We start from the raw sequence: 18,066 nt of genomic DNA, 5'->3' as shown, positions 1-18,066 counted from the left end.
AAATGGGGTGGAGCTAGAGAAACTTCCAACGTTAATGCTCCCTGATGAAGAGGTATGTTCATTATCAGCGTAATTCGATCAAGATGCTCAAAACGGGAAGAAAAAAAGGCTGACATTCTTTATTACACACTTCATTTCATGTAACGGACCTTTAAAAAAAGAAATCTGAGGGGGGGGGGGGGTTGAAAGGGCAAAAGGAGTGAGGAAACTTGGCCCAGGCTTTTAAAGGGGATACAGGAGGCAGTCCAAGTACCCTTGGCTGTGTTTTTAGTTTCCTTGGCCTGGCAGAGTAGTGGGTATAGAGAGGATGCTGGCATGTACCGCTATAGGCTACAGGGGGAGCATCCAGCTACTGAGCAGACCAGTGGCTGTGTGTATTCACTGCTTATGAGTAGAAAAACAACATGGATATGGACCAGTAATAAGTTAACCCCTGGACAACATATGGACCAGTAAACAGTTAACCTGGACAACATATGGACCAGTAAACAGTTAACCTGGACAACATATGGACCAGTAAACAGTTAACCTGGACAACATATGGACCAGTAATAAGTTAACCCCTGGACAACATATGGACCAGTAAACAGTTAACCTGGACAACATATGGACCAGTAATAAGTTAACCCCTGGACAACATATGGACCAGTAAACAGTTAACCTGGACAACATATGGACCAGTAATAAGTTAACCTGGACAACATATGGACCAGTAAACAGTTAACCTGGACAACATATGGACCAGTAAACAGTTAACCTGGACAACATATGGACCAGTAAACAGTTAACCTGGACAACATATGGACCAGTAATAAGTTAACCCCTGGACAACATATGGACCAGTAAACAGTTAACCTGGACAACATATGGACCAGTAAACAGTTAACCTGGACAACATATGGACCAGTAAACAGTTAACCTGGACAACATATGGACCAGTAAACAGTTAACCTGGACAACATATGGACCAGTAAACAGTTAACCTGGACAACATATGGACCAGTAAACAGTTAACCTGGACAACATATGGACCAGTAAACAGTTAACCTGGACAACATATGGACCAGTAAACAGTTAACCTGGACAACATATGGACCAGTAAACAGTTAACCTGGACAACATAAGGACCAGTAAACAGTTAACCTGGACAACATATGGACCAGTAATAAGTTAACCCCTGGACAACATATGGACCAGTAAACAGTTAACCTGGACAACATATGGACCAGTAATAAGTTAACCTGGACAACATATGGACCAGTAATAAGTTAACCCCTGGACAACATATGGACCAGTAAACAGTTAACCTGGACAACATATGGACCAGTAAACAGTTAACCTGGACAACATATGGACCAGTAAACAGTTAACCTGGACAACATATGGACCAGTAAACAGTTAACCTGGACAACATATGGACCAGTAAACAGTTAACCTGGACAACATATGGACCAGTAAACAGTTAACCTGGACAACATATGGACCAGTAAACAGTTAACCTGGACAACATATGGACCAGTAAACAGTTAACCTGGACAACATAAGGACCAGTAAACAGTTAACCTGGACAACATATGGACCAGTAATAAGTTAACCCCTGGACAACATATGGACCAGTAAACAGTTAACCTGGACAACATATGGACCAGTAAACAGTTAACCTGGACAACAATATCCAGTTGAGCAACAATATGCTCAACTGGTAACTGCAGCTATTCTGGAGATCGACATGTTTGCAAACAACCACCACAAAATATCACCCCTTAAAGCCCCAAAATATCACCCCTTAAAGCCCTTTACAAAGACAACATTCGTTCAGACGATGCGCCTCCACACACAGTCAACATCCAGTGACAACTTGAGCAATGGCCAACCGTTGGCCAATATTTTGCGTCTGTTATAGTTATTTACTGGTGGATGAGGTCTGGCCATGTTATGTACAGGATTAGTTTGATGTATATATATATATATACAGTATCTATCTTACACTGTGCATACGGTATATAACCATCTTACACTGTACATATAACATGGTTCTTTTTCAAACCACTACTGTGCTAAACAGATGCAAACGCTAAATCCCCAACCCCCCCACCCTTTTAACCTAAATGGACCTTCTTCATGTCCACTGTACTGTAGTCATTAACATATTTGGAGTGCAGCGAGCAGAAAGCTTAATTGTCCCTAATTGCTCGGCTAAATATGTTCTCTAATGATTTGCTTCAGATCTGTGACTGCCTTTTGCGCAATTTCCCGGCTGCTGGCTTCATTATCCCTGCCTCCCTGGAACAAAGCGTCTTCACAAGGCTGTTTTTTCTTTTTTCTTTTCTCTTTTCTAGAGCACAGTGTGCATGTGTGTGCGTGTGTGTGTGTGTGTGTGTGTGTGTGTTAGGGCAGTGGTGGTCACACACACACACACACACACACACACAATAGAGGCCCTTTGTCAGGGCACAGGAGTTAAAGTGATTAGAAAACCAAATCTCTGCTAAGAAAGACTGTTAATTGACCGCAGCCCACGCCGTCTAATCAGTCTAGAACAAACGAGTGTGTGAACAAAGTGTGTGAGGCGTCAGTGTCTCAGCCATGTTGTTGTTGAAGCAGCTGTGTGTGTGTGTGTGTGTGTGTGTGTGTGTGTGTGTGTGTGTGTGTGTGTGTGTGTGTGTGTGTGTGTGTGGGACTGCTTCTTGTTGCCGGGCAGAAACCTCGTATCTCCAAGTTGTTACTTGACTGCCAAATACAACCAGTTTTGGGGGGTCTTTGACATGAAAATGTTTGAAAAAGACTGACACAGCAGAAACATGGGGGTTTTCAGAAAACTTGGATTTAGAAGAATTTTTTGGTGATGTGAGGTTTCCAACGGACCTCCTCTTCCTCCTCCCCCTCCTCCCCCTCCCCCTCCCCCTCCCCCTCCCCCCGTCCCGACATTAATGGTGTGTTTCAACAATATGTCTTTAATGGCAGTACAGGAGTCAGGCCAGTGCTCCGACCGGCTCCCATTACACAGTCAAAAATCCCCGGTGCAAATCTCACTCAGAGAGAGAGTACAAATGCAACCAAATGGACCGAACCGCGGGTTCTAGCAAAGAGGAAGGACTTTCTGCTGTGTAGAGCAGGCAGAGGGCCACTGCTTCACACGCAGAATAATAATCATTTGGCATGTAAAAATGTCTCTGTGTGTGTGTGTGTGTGTGTGTGTGTGTGTGTGTCTGTCTGTGTGTGTGTCTTTGTGTGTGTGTGTGTGTGTGTCTTTGTGTGTGTGTGGGGGGGGGGTGGAATTGGATTTACTTCATTTTGTTTGATCGGTCCTGTTCAGAGTTATGTATTTTTATGTATTTTTAACAAAACCTCGCCATTTTGGGAGTCCATCAAAAGGTAATACACAGACAACATGCACTACCAACATGAAAGACTGTCAATTTACTGTGATGTTCTTCAGTTGAACTGAATCTAATATGACCATGTACAGTAGTTTATTAGTAAAAGAGAATACAAGAGCAGGAGTGTGTGTGTGTGTGTGTTAGGGCAGCGTGTGTATGTTTGAGAGGGCAGGTGTTTTGAGGAGACGAAGAGTGCCACAGACAGAAAGACCACGAGATGAAGATATACAGGTATATAGAGGAGAGACCGAGCCCCCCAGCCCCCCCCTCACTCCCCACACGCACACGCATACACACACACACACACACACACACACACACACGCGCACACACACACGCCAACAACAACAGAACAAAAACAAAGACGATAATATCTTCCACCACTGCATGTCATGTCATGTCTGACCTGTGTCCGACGTCGTCGAGGGGCATTTGCGGATGGTGAAGATGGCGCTGAGCTCCTCTTCCTCGTCCGGCAGGCCCTTCTGCAGCCGCTGCAGCTTCCGGAGGCTCTCGCTGCGCTGGTGCTTCATGGAGCGCACGTGCTGGATCAGGTTGAGCTTGGCCTTGGTGGAGTAGGAGCACAGCACGCAGTGGTAGTAGCAGGCCTCGCCCTCCACAGAGCTGTCGTGCTGCTGCAGGTGCTGTGGGAGAGAGACACAGAGAGAGAGGTAGAGAGAGAGAGAGAGAGAGAGAGAGAGAGAGGGTTATTCTTCCTTCCAGATGGCAGAAGGCTGGCTAGCGGCTATAGGCAGGCAGGCAGGCACCACACACACACACACACACACACACACACACACACACACACACACACACACCGACCGAATCACTTTCACTCACACGGTTGGCAAATGAACAAATCAATTCCCAATCACAGTTTCGTTGTTTAACAGCCAGGACTCTCTTCCACTTCAGGACAACTGTTTGGACTGCGCACTTTGTCTGCCTCGTGTGTGTGAGTATCTCTGTATCAGTGGTGGAGTGGGCTAACAGGACAGGAGAAGCACCGGGCAGGAGGGAGGCACGCGGGGGTCTCTCTGGGGGGGGGGGGGGGGGGGGGGGAGGAGGGGAGACTCACACATCAGCCACCCTTCAGAGGCCGTGGGGCTGCAGACGGAAGGGAACATTGATCCCCTTCACTCAACAGAAGCCTCCCGTCTCTGAAAAGGAAACTCCAAACATCTGCCTGTTTCACGCATGGGATGCTAAATATTGATCACAGCGAAGCCAAATCCTCGCTCCGCCGCCGCGGAGGGAGAGAGGCGAAGGCAGGCTGTGGCAGGTGTGTGTGTGTGTGTGTGTGTGTGTGTGTGTGTGTGTGTGTGCGCGTGCGTGTACGTGTGTGCAGGGGGTACATTCTACATTCTAGGACAATCTGGAACATTCCACAACAGGAGGACAACCTTCGGCGAACAGGAAATCAGACCTCCGTATTGACCCGTCAAACCCGCGGCACGTCTTCCGGCCCTCGTCAGCCTGGCGGCCCACCCACCCCTGCAGCTAGCGCCCTGCGCGGTGTAAGCCCCGCGGCCCACCCACCCCTGCAGCTAGCGCCCTGCGCGGTGTCAGCCTCGCGGCCCACCCACCCCTGCAGCTATAGCGCCCTGCGCGGTGTCAGCCCCGCGGCCCACCCTCCGCGGTGTCACGCCCCACAGTGACACCCCTCACCCCCTGTGGCCTCTCCTCACACCACAGAGCCTCCAGTCTAATTACCTCCTGCGTGGCTCAATCAATGATGCAAGGCCAACACAATATGGCCGGCTCCGGCGAGCGCAGCGGCCTGTATTGACCACTTATCCTACAGTATATCGCACTGATTGTTTCTGCATGTTTACAACGAGGGGAGCCCGGCCGGGCGCCGCGTGCACGGCCACTTGTCTCGCGTGTTCTTGTCGTAACGCGTGTCGCTCCCGCGTCAAACTCTGCGTCTTGCGGATCAATGTCCATCATCAGAAGTTATTTTCCTCTTTCTGTTCTAATTAGAAAGATTGATTCTCTGTCTGGGACTCAACAAAGACCCGGAGCCTGGCATGCAAGGGTCCGGGACCGGGGCCAGTCAGGAAGGAATGTCCTTTTCATTTCCTCCAGCCTGCATGAGTCGGCTTTATTTTTTATTTATTATACAATATCAGACTGTGATCAATACGTAATAAGGTTATATAAGAACAATGTTATTATGCAGAATATGTTTTGCAACGAATGTAACGTGGGCAGAAAAGTATTGGAAGATGGTTTTCAGTGTGTGGGAAAGCAAACGGAATAAGTCTTCAATCAAGCAGTGATCTCTGAAAAGACGTAAGCTACAGCTGATACTATATATATATATATATCCCATTCTGAACGGGAACCCATGTTGGTGTCGGCATCATGTCGTGCTTTAGCTATTGAAAAATAGCAGATCTACAAGCTCATAGCACGCCACCGAGTGGCGCGCTACGAGCTTGTAGGTCTGCTATTTTTTGAAAAATCGAAGAACGACTGACATTTTTGTGTCCAGTGGAAACCTCGTATGAATCTGATCTCAGGTCAGAATGGGATATATACTATACTATATACTACAGCAATCATTACAACCCGTTCATTTAAAACGGACATAAATGTGCAGCAATGAGACCGGCCCAACACGGACATGCAGACATCCATCATTTATGCCTCACACCTACACCAAAAAACCAAACACCCAATCAGGGCCTGGGCCGTGGCTCAGCGGTCCAATCAGGGCCTGGGCCGTGGCTCAGCGGTCCAATCAGGGCCTGGGCCGTGGCTCAGCGGTCCAGGCCAATAAAAGGCGTAAGCCGCGGAAAGAAATCTTAAAAAATATATACATACCCAATCAGATACTAGTTACTAGTTTATTATGCGCACACACAAACACACACACACACACACACACACACACACACACACACACACACACACACACACACACACACACACACACACACACACACACATATATATATAATGTGTGTCACATACACACACACACATATGTACGTATGTATACCCCACCCCCACACTCAGACAAAGGTGGAGAAAACAACAAATTGATTCATTAAGAGGAGCCTGAACTGGCCTGCCCTGAAGCGACATGACCTGTTTAGAGATGGCTGTGAAATGCAAAAAGCTATGGAAACATTAGACGTTTAACCACATTATCTCTGAATCAGGTGTCGACAGGCCTGGTGGAACAAAAATACATCATAACAATATTATGTTCTTGTCCTTTTCTCCTTAATGTTTAACCCATGTTGACCTGAGATCAGATTCTAAACATGTCTTCTTACATCCTGACAGTTTTCTGAAAAAGCCATGTTTTTCAAAAACAGCAGACCTACAAGCTCGTAGCGCGCCACTCGGTGGCGCGCTACGAGCTTGTAGATCTGCTATTTTTCAATAGCTAAAGCATAACATGATGCTAACACCAAAAAGGGGTTCCCGCGCAAAATGGGTTAATTTTCTGGTAATATTGTAATATTGCTATGGGGGTTTTCTGTGCGGGCGAATTGTATTCCATTCAACCCCGGGTTTCATATTTCTCACTTCTACACCTTAAAATGTACATTAGGACACAGCGCTTCCAGGAAAAGGAATTGGAGATTTATTTTTTTCTCCGTTTCTCTGTGCGAGCCCCACAGCTTGCAGTAATAGAGTTATTAGGTGATTGTAAAAGGCTCTGTGTCTCTCTGTGTGCTCTCTCCTCTCGCCTCGTTTGAAGACATCCATGATGTCACTGAATAGGTGCTGCTGGATATTGTGTGAGCCCCCCCCCTCCCCTCCTCACCCCCTCCTTCCCCTTCCGCGCGCGCGCGCGCACACACACACACGCACACACACACACACACACACACACACACACACACACACACACACACACACACACACACACACACACACACACACACACACACACACACACACACACACACACACACACACACACACACACACACACACACACACGTACACGTACACACACACATATTGCATCAGAACACAGGTATAGAGAAACCTGAGACACAGAGATTGCATCAAACACCAAATCCATTGTGCACATTGTTTTTAGTCATAGCAGATGTCTTGAATTTAAAAAAAAAAAAGAAAAAAGAAAAAAAAAAGAAGGTCTGAGAAGCTCTTTCCATACATGACTCAAAAGATCTACAAGGAAGACAAGTTCCAAAAAATAAGAATAGAAACCCTGACGGCACCTGACCTAAACTTCAAAGCCCTCGGGGGGTCTCGGGGGGCAAAGAAAAAGAAAGGGAGAAAAAAAAAAAGGTCCTGGGAGTTTTTACAGCTTCCCATAAAAAGGGGTAAGATTTACACAGGACTGAACCTGAGCCTGCACTGCCCCGCAGAATGGGCCATAATTCACTCTAAATCTGACTGGTCCTGGAAGCAGGGGCTCAACAGGGTCCAGATAGGAGGCCTCATAGCTCCAGGCCCGGCCCACCGGCCCACCACCACCACCACCAGGGCTACACCTGTGAGCTCCACCACATCACATCCACCTCCACCATGACGCTGTGCGTTTGGCCCCGGTCCAGGGTGTCTGAGAGGGGATGAATGAGGTATAGGAGACCCAAACGGTGAGGTGGAGTGGCCCCTGTTCTGTTGCTGCTATATACGCTGTTCTGTTCTGCTCCGGAAAGAGCAGAGAGAGGAGGTGAGCTGACACCACAGGGCTTTAGAGACCCAGAACCACTCTTTATCCCATGGGAAAAACAAGAGAAACCCTCTGATCATCATCACATGCAACACGACTCTTTTTCTAACACCGATTCTCACTGGATTCCACAGGAATTATCCACGTGAGAGACCCCAGATCATATCTATACAAGCACACAAATACACACAGTACACATACTCTCTCTCTCATTAACACACACACACACACACACACGGGCGCGCGCACACACACACACACACACACACACACACACACACACACACACACACACACACACACACACACACACACACACACACACACACACACACACACACACACACACGCACACACACACACACACACAGAGTGTGCGCGCTTGCGCGTGCAAACCCATACACACGGTTAGGATGTGAAACATAATAATGCATGAGACAGGGCCTATGTCTGTTTCCTATGATCCTTGCAATGAAGCCCCTAGTTGATAAATCACCTCCAACTGGAGTGCAGGAATTTGGCGGCTTAATGAAAAAGTCATGTTGGGAGAGAGCCGGGATGGGAGGAGGAGCCGGTTCTGGGGTTTCTGTAACGCACCCCACCGAGGCCCCCAAACAGAGCCCGGAGTGGAGTGGAGTGGCGTGGTGGTGGAGGAGGGAGAGAACCGAGCAGGACCAGTTTACATGGCTTCAGTTTCTACTTCAATCCCATTTAATTGACTGGGAATTTACAGCAGGCATATGGCGGCGGGATCTATAGCTGTTTCAGCCCCAGCAAGTAGAAGCGTGTGTGAGCAGTATATAGCATAGAGTATAGTCTCAGGGGCAACGAGGTGGGGAGACGTGCAGTGTGTGGGTTTAAGTGTATGTTGTGTGATTTTCCTATCTATTTCAGGCCTTCACTAAGCTCCTCAGCACCGAAAAGCAATGGCAAATATGTAACTACAAAATGGAAAAAGCAAACACATGCTCCCTGTTCGTTTCATAAAGTATGAGTCACATACATTTTAGGTTGCCTTAAAGACTCCAGAAAATGCTTTAAATGGCAAGTTTTGGGACACAAACCTATAACCGCCAACTGAGGGTTTAAAACTCATTTCTAATACTATAACTGCTCTTTCTAAAGTAATTTCACATTTTATGACATTATGTAATCTCAAATCCACTGATATAGGCTGTGCTTTTCTTTACATATCTTAACTGTTTTGCTGTCAACTAACTGTATGCTATAATAAAATGGACTTTTCCCAAACTTTCATTTTTATGGTGACCTCGTTTCGTGCATGCTTTTTGACTACTTAAGTCCTATATATAATTCGTTGTATGATGAATAGCAAAAATAGACGATCCTACAAGCTCACAACACATTGCCATGTATATGTGCCGTGTTGTGAGTTTTAGATAATATCTAATCTAAAATTTTGGAAGAAAATTTATAAAATTCACCTAGAATGACATCCCTAAAATAGGGAACGCCGGGTTGAAAAAGTGTTTAATGCAATCTCTAAGTGTGACGCGCCGTCAGTTCCAACATCAGTTCTAATAACCATCAGCCATACGGTTCCTTTCTGGTTTCAGGAGGTTTTACAGCGTTGCCACGTCTGTCTCTCTGTGGGGGCAGATATAAGCAGAGCTGTGGGTGCTTGTAGCAGGTATATAAAGAGGGACGAGAGAGAGAGGGGCGGCACGGTGTGGGTGCCAGGCTGCCTGGCCAGCCTGCCCATCCTCTCTCATCTGACAACTTAACACTGCCCCCTTGACCCCTGAGTGGGCAATATACGCCTGTATATCAGTCCCAACACCCACCCAGAGGACTGCATACATCTGCATTTCCATCCCGCTTAAGTGCAAAGTAAAAGTGCACCTTTAACACGGAACAGCGTACGGTGGTGGCTGCATGGGAGAGTCCAGATGGAGGTGGGCATTACTGGAAGGGTGGATGGGGGAGAGAGAGCCAACGCAAGCCGGTAATTCCACAGAATGGCTCCCAATGGAGCAGTAGAATACAGCATACACACACACAGTCACACACACACACACACACACGCACGCACAGCAAACACACACAATGCACATAGCGATGATGAAGGCGAGACACGTGCACTCACACACACACACACACACACACACACACACACACACACACACACACACCATTATGATCATACCCTAATTTCCACCATTAAATTTGGCAGTGCTGTTAATACAAAATTAATGCATTAAAACAGATGACTATCCATGAGCTAAATGGCTATCAATTCTGTGAGAGCTGCCAAATTCCCTCTGTGAGAGAGAGAGAGCCACAGAGTATCTGCCTCTATATTGCTTTGTAATTATCTCCTTGATTCTCAGCACTTAGAGGTAAAGCTAGCGCGTGTGTGTGTGTGTGTGTGTGTGTGTGTGTGTGTGTGTGTGTGTGTGTGTGTGTGTGCGCGCGCGTGTGTGTGTGTGTGTATAGTAACGTGCGTGCACACGTGCGTGCGTCCGTATACGTGCTTGATGGCAGCAGGCCTACACAGCCTATAAACGCACTGAACACACCTACAGTACAGTGCACCCACAATGCACTGCTGCCTTATCATCACGCTGAGCAGGAGAACATTAGATCCTCTCATATCATACAGCTCGTTGTCACGCTTGCCTCTATTGACTGGTGGCGAATTTACAAGCCCGAGTTCTCCCGACATTAAGATGTGTTGATGAATAATGTCAAGTAGCACCTTTTGTCATTCAGAACAGAGTGATGTCATGGCAGCAATTACAGCCAATGAGGTCATTGTATTTCACTGTGAATAGAGACAATGACAAGCGCCTGTTGGGCTGAAAAACACACTCTGGCGTTGGTGAAAAGGAAAACACAAACGCACGGCTCGAATCTCACTGTGTTGAGAGCAGGCTTAGTGTATACGCTGTAACGCTACATTGTACACATGTACGGTACGATATACATTGTATACATGTACGCTACGCTACATTGTATACATGTACGTGCACGTCGCTGGTGTGAGTTTGTTTCTTGTTTTCAACTCCAAATACAATACCCAAACGCTTATATAGTACGTTAGAACCGACCAAAATACATACGATGTTCTCTATAGGATTAGGAGGAGTATAGCGGAGTGAGGTTATGGTTGCTGTTGGGCATTTATTAGTCATGGTTCAGGTTTAGGGTTACTGCTGGTAAACAGGGGAAAGACATCAAACCATATCTTTCTCTCTCTCTCTCTGTCCCTGTGTGTGTGTGTGTGTGTGTGTGTGTGTGTGTGTGTGTGTGTGTGTGTGTGTGTGTGTGTGTGTGTGTGTGTGTGTGTGTGTGTGTGTGTGTGTGTGTGTGTGCGCGTGCGCGTGTGTGTGCAGACTGCAGACCTGCTGTGAACTCAGATCTCATAAAGCTATGGCCTCTGGGATTCCCCTGGTACTGTAGGTAGACAGACAGACAGGGGGAATGGGTGTCTTGTCTTCTCCTGGTACTGTAGGTAGACAGACAGACAGGGGGAATGGGTGTCTTGTCTTCCCCTGGTACTGTAGGTAGACAGACAGACAGGGGGAATGGGTGTCTTGTCTTCCCCTGGTACTGTAGGTAGACAGACAGACAGGGGGAATGGGTGTCTTGTCTTCTCCTGGTACTGTAGGTAGGAAGACTAAAGGGGGAATGGGTGTCTTGTCTTCCCCTGGTACTGTACAGGTAGGGAGACTAAAGGGGGAATGGGTGTCTTGTCTTCTCCTGGTACTGTAGGTAGGAAGACTAAAGGGGGAATGGGTGTCTTGTCTTCTCCTGGTACTGTAGGTAGGAAGACTAAAGGGGGAATGGGTGTCTTGTCTTCTCCTGGTACTGTAGGTAGGAAGACTAAAGGGGGAATGGGTGTCTTGTCTTCTCCTGGTACTGTAGGTAGACAGACAGACAGGGGGAATGGGTGTCTTGTCTTCTCCTGGTACTGTAGGTAGGAAGACTAAAGGGGGAATGGGTGTCTTGTCTTCTCCTGGTACTGTACAGGTAGGAAGACTAAAGGGGGAATGGGTGTCTTGTCTTCTCCTGGTACTGTAGGTAGGAAGACTAAAGGGGGAATGGGTGTCTTGTCTTCCCCTGGTACTGTACAGGTAGGAAGACTAAAGGGGGAATGGGTGTCTTGTCTTCTCCTGGTACTGTAGGTAGGAAGACTAAAGGGGGAATGGGTGTCTTGTCTTCTCCTGGTACTGTACAGGTAGGAAGACTAAAGGGGGAATGGGTGTCTTGTCTTCTCCTGGTACTGTACAGGTAGGAAGACTAAAGGGGGAATGGGTGTCTTGTCTTCTCCTGGTACTGTAGGTAGGAAGACTAAAGGGGGAATGGGTGTCTTGTCTTCTCCTGGTACTATAGGTAGGAAGACTAAAGGGGGAATGGGTGTCTTGTCTTCCCCTGGTACTGTACAGGTAGGAAGACTAAAGGGGGAATGGGTGTCTTGTCTTCTCCTGGTACTGTAGGTAGGAAGACTAAAGGGGGAATGGGTGTCTTGTCTTCCCCTGGTACTGTACAGGTAGGAAGACTAAAGGGGGAATGGGTGTCTTGTCTTCTCCTGGTACTGTAGGTAGGAAGACTAAAGGGGGAATGGGTGTCTTGTCTTCCCCTGGTACTGTACAGGTAGGAAGACTAAAGGGGGAATGGGTGTCTTGTCTTCTCCTGGTACTGTACAGGTAGGGAGACTAAAGGGGGAATGGGTGTCTTGTCTTCCCCTGGTACTGTACAGGTAGGAAGACTAAAGGGGGAATGGGTGTCTTGTCTTCTCCTGGTACTGTACAGGTAGGAAGACTAAAGGGGGAATGGGTGTCTTGTCTTCCCCTGGTACTGTACAGGTAGGAAGACTAAAGGGGGAATGGGTGTCTTGTCTTCTCCTGGTACTGTACAGGTAGGAAGACTAAAGGGGGAATGGGTGTCTTGTCTTCCCCTGGTACTGTACAGGTAGGAAGACTAAAGGGGGAATGGGTGTCTTGTCTTCCCCTGGTACTGTACAGGTAGGAAGACTAAAGGGGGAATGGGTGTCTTGTCTTCCCCTGGTACTGTACAGGTAGGAAGACTAAAGGGGGAATGGGTGTCTTGTCTTCTCCTGGTACTGTACAGGTAGGAAGACTAAAGGGGGAATGGGTGTCTTGTCTTCCCCTGGTACTGTACAGGTAGGAAGACTAAAGGGGGAATGGGTGTCTTGTCTTCTCCTGGTACTGTACAGGTAGGAAGACTAAAGGGGGAATGGGTGTCTTGTCTTCCCCTGGTACTGTACAGGTAGGAAGACTAAAGGGGGAATGGGTGTCTTGTCTTCCCCTGGTACTGTACAGGTAGGGAGACTAAAGGGGGAATGGGTGTCTTGTCTTCTCCTGGTACTGTACAGGTAGGGAGACTAAAGGGGGAATGGGTGTCTTGTCTTCTCCTGGTACTGTACAGGTAGGAAGACTAAAGGGGGAATGGGTGTCTTGTCTTCTCCTGGTACTGTAGGTAGGAAGACTAAAGGGGGAATGGGTGTCTTGTCTTCCCCTGGTACTGTATGTAGGAAGACTAAAGGGGGAATGGGTGTCTTGTCTTCCCCTGGTACTGTATGTAGGAAGACTAAAGGGGGAATGGGTGTCTTGTCTTCTCCTGGTACTATAGGTAGGAAGACTAAAGGGGGAATGGGTGTCTTGTCTTCTCCTGGTACTGTAGGTAGGAAGACTAAAGGGGGAATGGGTGTCTTGTCTTCCCCTGGTACTGTACAGGTAGGGAGACTAAAGGGGGAATGGGTGTCTTGTCTTCTCCTGGTACTATAGGTAGGAAGACTAAAGGGGGAATGGGTGTCTTGTCTTCTCCTGGTACTGTACAGGTAGGAAGACTAAAGGGGGAATGGGTGTCTTGTCTTCTCCTGGTACTGTAGGTAGGAAGACTAAAGGGGGAATGGGTGTCTTGTCTTCCCCTGGTACTGTATGTAGGAAGACTAAAGGGGGAATGGGTGTCTTGTCTTCCCCTGGTACTGTATGTAGGAAGACTAAAGGGGGAATGGGTGTCTTGTCTTCCCCTGGTACTGTATAGGTAGGAAGACTAAAGGGGGAATGGGTGTCTTGTCTTCCCCTGGTACTGTAGGTAGGAAGACTAAAGGGGGAATGGGTGTCTTGTCTTCTCCTGGTACTGTACAGGTAGGAAGACTAAAGGGGGAATGGGTGTCTTGTCTTCTCCTGGCACTGTATAGGTAGGAAGACTAAAGGGGGAATGGGTGTCTTGTCTTCTCCTGGCACTGTATAGGTAGGAAGACTAAAGGGGGAATGGGTGTCTTGTCTTCTCCTGGTACTGTATAGGTAGGGAGACTAAAGGGGGAATGGGTGTCTTGTCTTCTCCTGGTACTGTACAGGTAGGAAGACTAAAGGGGGAATGGGTGTCTTGTCTTCTCCTGGTACTGTAGGTAGGAAGACTAAAGGGGGAATGGGTGTCTTGTCTTCTCCTGGTACTGTACAGGTAGGAAGACTAAAGGGGGAATGGGTGTCTTGTCTTCTCCTGGTACTGTAGGTAGGAAGACTAAAGGGGGAATGGGTGTCTTGTCTTCCCCTGGTACTGTACAGGTAGGAAGACTAAAGGGGGAATGGGTGTCTTGTCTTCTCCTGGTACTGTAGGTAGGAAGACTAAAGGGGGAATGGGTGTCTTGTCTTCTCCTGGTACTGTACAGGTAGGAAGACTAAAGGGGGAATGGGTGTCTTGTCTTCTCCTGGTACTGTACAGGTAGGAAGACTAAAGGGGGAATGGGTGTCTTGTCTTCTCCTGGTACTGTAGGTAGGAAGACTAAAGGGGGAATGGGTGTCTTGTCTTCTCCTGGTACTATAGGTAGGAAGACTAAAGGGGGAATGGGTGTCTTGTCTTCCCCTGGTACTGTACAGGTAGGAAGACTAAAGGGGGAATGGGTGTCTTGTCTTCTCCTGGTACTGTAGGTAGGAAGACTAAAGGGGGAATGGGTGTCTTGTCTTCCCCTGGTACTGTACAGGTAGGAAGACTAAAGGGGGAATGGGTGTCTTGTCTTCTCCTGGTACTGTAGGTAGGAAGACTAAAGGGGGAATGGGTGTCTTGTCTTCCCCTGGTACTGTACAGGTAGGAAGACTAAAGGGGGAATGGGTGTCTTGTCTTCTCCTGGTACTGTACAGGTAGGGAGACTAAAGGGGGAATGGGTGTCTTGTCTTCCCCTGGTACTGTACAGGTAGGAAGACTAAAGGGGGAATGGGTGTCTTGTCTTCTCCTGGTACTGTACAGGTAGGAAGACTAAAGGGGGAATGGGTGTCTTGTCTTCCCCTGGTACTGTACAGGTAGGAAGACTAAAGGGGGAATGGGTGTCTTGTCTTCTCCTGGTACTGTACAGGTAGGAAGACTAAAGGGGGAATGGGTGTCTTGTCTTCCCCTGGTACTGTACAGGTAGGAAGACTAAAGGGGGAATGGGTGTCTTGTCTTCCCCTGGTACTGTACAGGTAGGAAGACTAAAGGGGGAATGGGTGTCTTGTCTTCCCCTGGTACTGTACAGGTAGGAAGACTAAAGGGGGAATGGGTGTCTTGTCTTCTCCTGGTACTGTACAGGTAGGAAGACTAAAGGGGGAATGGGTGTCTTGTCTTCCCCTGGTACTGTACAGGTAGGAAGACTAAAGGGGGAATGGGTGTCTTGTCTTCTCCTGGTACTGTACAGGTAGGAAGACTAAAGGGGGAATGGGTGTCTTGTCTTCCCCTGGTACTGTACAGGTAGGAAGACTAAAGGGGGAATGGGTGTCTTGTCTTCCCCTGGTACTGTACAGGTAGGGAGACTAAAGGGGGAATGGGTGTCTTGTCTTCTCCTGGTACTGTACAGGTAGGGAGACTAAAGGGGGAATGGGTGTCTTGTCTTCTCCTGGTACTGTACAGGTAGGAAGACTAAAGGGGGAATGGGTGTCTTGTCTTCTCCTGGTACTGTAGGTAGGAAGACTAAAGGGGGAATGGGTGTCTTGTCTTCCCCTGGTACTGTATGTAGGAAGACTAAAGGGGGAATGGGTGTCTTGTCTTCCCCTGGTACTGTATGTAGGAAGACTAAAGGGGGAATGGGTGTCTTGTCTTCTCCTGGTACTATAGGTAGGAAGACTAAAGGGGGAATGGGTGTCTTGTCTTCTCCTGGTACTGTAGGTAGGAAGACTAAAGGGGGAATGGGTGTCTTGTCTTCCCCTGGTACTGTACAGGTAGGGAGACTAAAGGGGGAATGGGTGTCTTGTCTTCTCCTGGTACTATAGGTAGGAAGACTAAAGGGGGAATGGGTGTCTTGTCTTCTCCTGGTACTGTACAGGTAGGAAGACTAAAGGGGGAATGGGTGTCTTGTCTTCTCCTGGTACTGTAGGTAGGAAGACTAAAGGGGGAATGGGTGTCTTGTCTTCCCCTGGTACTGTATGTAGGAAGACTAAAGGGGGAATGGGTGTCTTGTCTTCCCCTGGTACTGTATGTAGGAAGACTAAAGGGGGAATGGGTGTCTTGTCTTCCCCTGGTACTGTATAGGTAGGAAGACTAAAGGGGGAATGGGTGTCTTGTCTTCCCCTGGTACTGTAGGTAGGAAGACTAAAGGGGGAATGGGTGTCTTGTCTTCTCCTGGTACTGTACAGGTAGGAAGACTAAAGGGGGAATGGGTGTCTTGTCTTCTCCTGGCACTGTATAGGTAGGAAGACTAAAGGGGGAATGGGTGTCTTGTCTTCTCCTGGCACTGTATAGGTAGGAAGACTAAAGGGGGAATGGGTGTCTTGTCTTCTCCTGGTACTGTACAGGTAGGAAGACTAAAGGGGGAATGGGTGTCTTGTCTTCTCCTGGCACTGTATAGGTAGGAAGACTAAAGGGGGAATGGGTGTCTTGTCTTCTCCTGGTACTGTACAGGTAGGAAGACTAAAGGGGGAATGGGTGTCTTGTCTTCCCCTGGTACTGTACAGGTAGGAAGACTAAAGGGGGAATGGGTGTCTTGGGTGCTTTGCTGCCGTCTGGCCTGTGGACTCCCTACATCCACCATGAAGGAGCAGCAGCTTTTCCTTCCAGCCACAGAAGCCTCACCGGGTGCCAAGTTTAGTGGCTGCTTTGAATTAGCCACTGCAAGCAGCAACATGCCCAGAAGTTTAGCTTGTGGCTGAAGGGACTGTGTGTACCAGCCAGGCACACACACACTGCATACCTACTGCTTCCTGCACCTCATTCCCTCCCCTCCCCTCCCCTCCCCTCCCCTCCCTCCCTCCCCCTCCTCCCTCCATCCCTCCATCCCCCCTCCCTCCCTCCCTCCCTACGTCCCCCGCAAGCTAGCCTTCCCTCTTATTCTCAAAACCCCAGCATACACTTTGTCGCTTTCTCCGCCGCCCAGCTGTGGCAATGATCCATCACTACCGATGAATAAAAAAACAGGTTGCATATTTGTCTCTTGTGGAGAGAGAGAGAGAGAGAGAGAGAGAGAGAGAGAGAGAGAGGAGAGAGAGAGAGAGAGAGAGAGAGAGAGAGAGAGAGAGAGAGAGAGAGAGAGAGAGAGAGAACGGGCCTCTCTCTGTCATCGGGGGAGGCCGGCGGAGTAAAGATAGATCGCCGTAGCCGTCCGTAGAGAGGATGGACTTAACGCAGGTCTATGAACACTAGCGTAATACAGCCGGGAGGAGGACGTATATGCAGACACTTAACCCATTCTGACCTGAGATCAGATTCATATACGAGGTTTTCCACTGGACACACACTGGTCTGATTAACCCTGTTCTGACCTGAGATCAGATTCTAAAAAATGTCAGTCGTTCTTCGATTTTTCAAAAATAGCAGACCTACAAGCTCGTAGCGAGCCACTCGGTGGCGCGCTATGAGCTTGTAGATCTGCTATTTTTCAATAGCTAAAGCATAACATGATGCCAACACCAAAACGGGTTCCCGTTCAGAATGGGTTAAAGACAATACAGCTAACGGTGCAACGCTCCCACAACTCTTACTTACTTTAACATTAAATAAAGCAATAATTATTGAATTCCTTTCGAATGAGTAAGATGCTAGAAAGTAAACAATGGGAACATAATTGCG

At 48.1% G+C, this 18,066-nt stretch overlaps 2 protein-coding genes across 2 annotated transcripts in view; both read right to left on the bottom strand.

Moving 5' to 3' along the window:
* The window catches only part of LOC308331553 (small ribosomal subunit protein uS12m-like), a 265,229-nt gene that overhangs the window by 211,948 nt on the left and 35,215 nt on the right, over positions 1-18,066 (bottom strand). The window lies entirely within an intron of this gene.
* The window catches only part of zfhx3b (zinc finger homeobox 3b), a 115,343-nt gene that overhangs the window by 86,467 nt on the left and 10,810 nt on the right, over positions 1-18,066 (bottom strand). Inside the window, exon 2 of the mRNA XM_080765073.1 lies at positions 3,787-4,024. Within this exon, the coding sequence (XP_080621199.1) occupies positions 3,787-3,913 (127 nt within the window). The 5' untranslated portion in view covers positions 3,914-4,024. The remainder of the gene's footprint in view (positions 1-3,786; positions 4,025-18,066) is intronic.

The sequence above is a fragment of the Protomyctophum bolini genome (assembly GCF_963924005.1).
Source record: "Protomyctophum bolini genome assembly, chromosome: 1".
Classification (NCBI taxonomy): domain Eukaryota; kingdom Metazoa; phylum Chordata; class Actinopteri; order Myctophiformes; family Myctophidae; genus Protomyctophum; species Protomyctophum bolini.
This window is presented reverse-complemented; position numbering and strand designations above follow the sequence as displayed.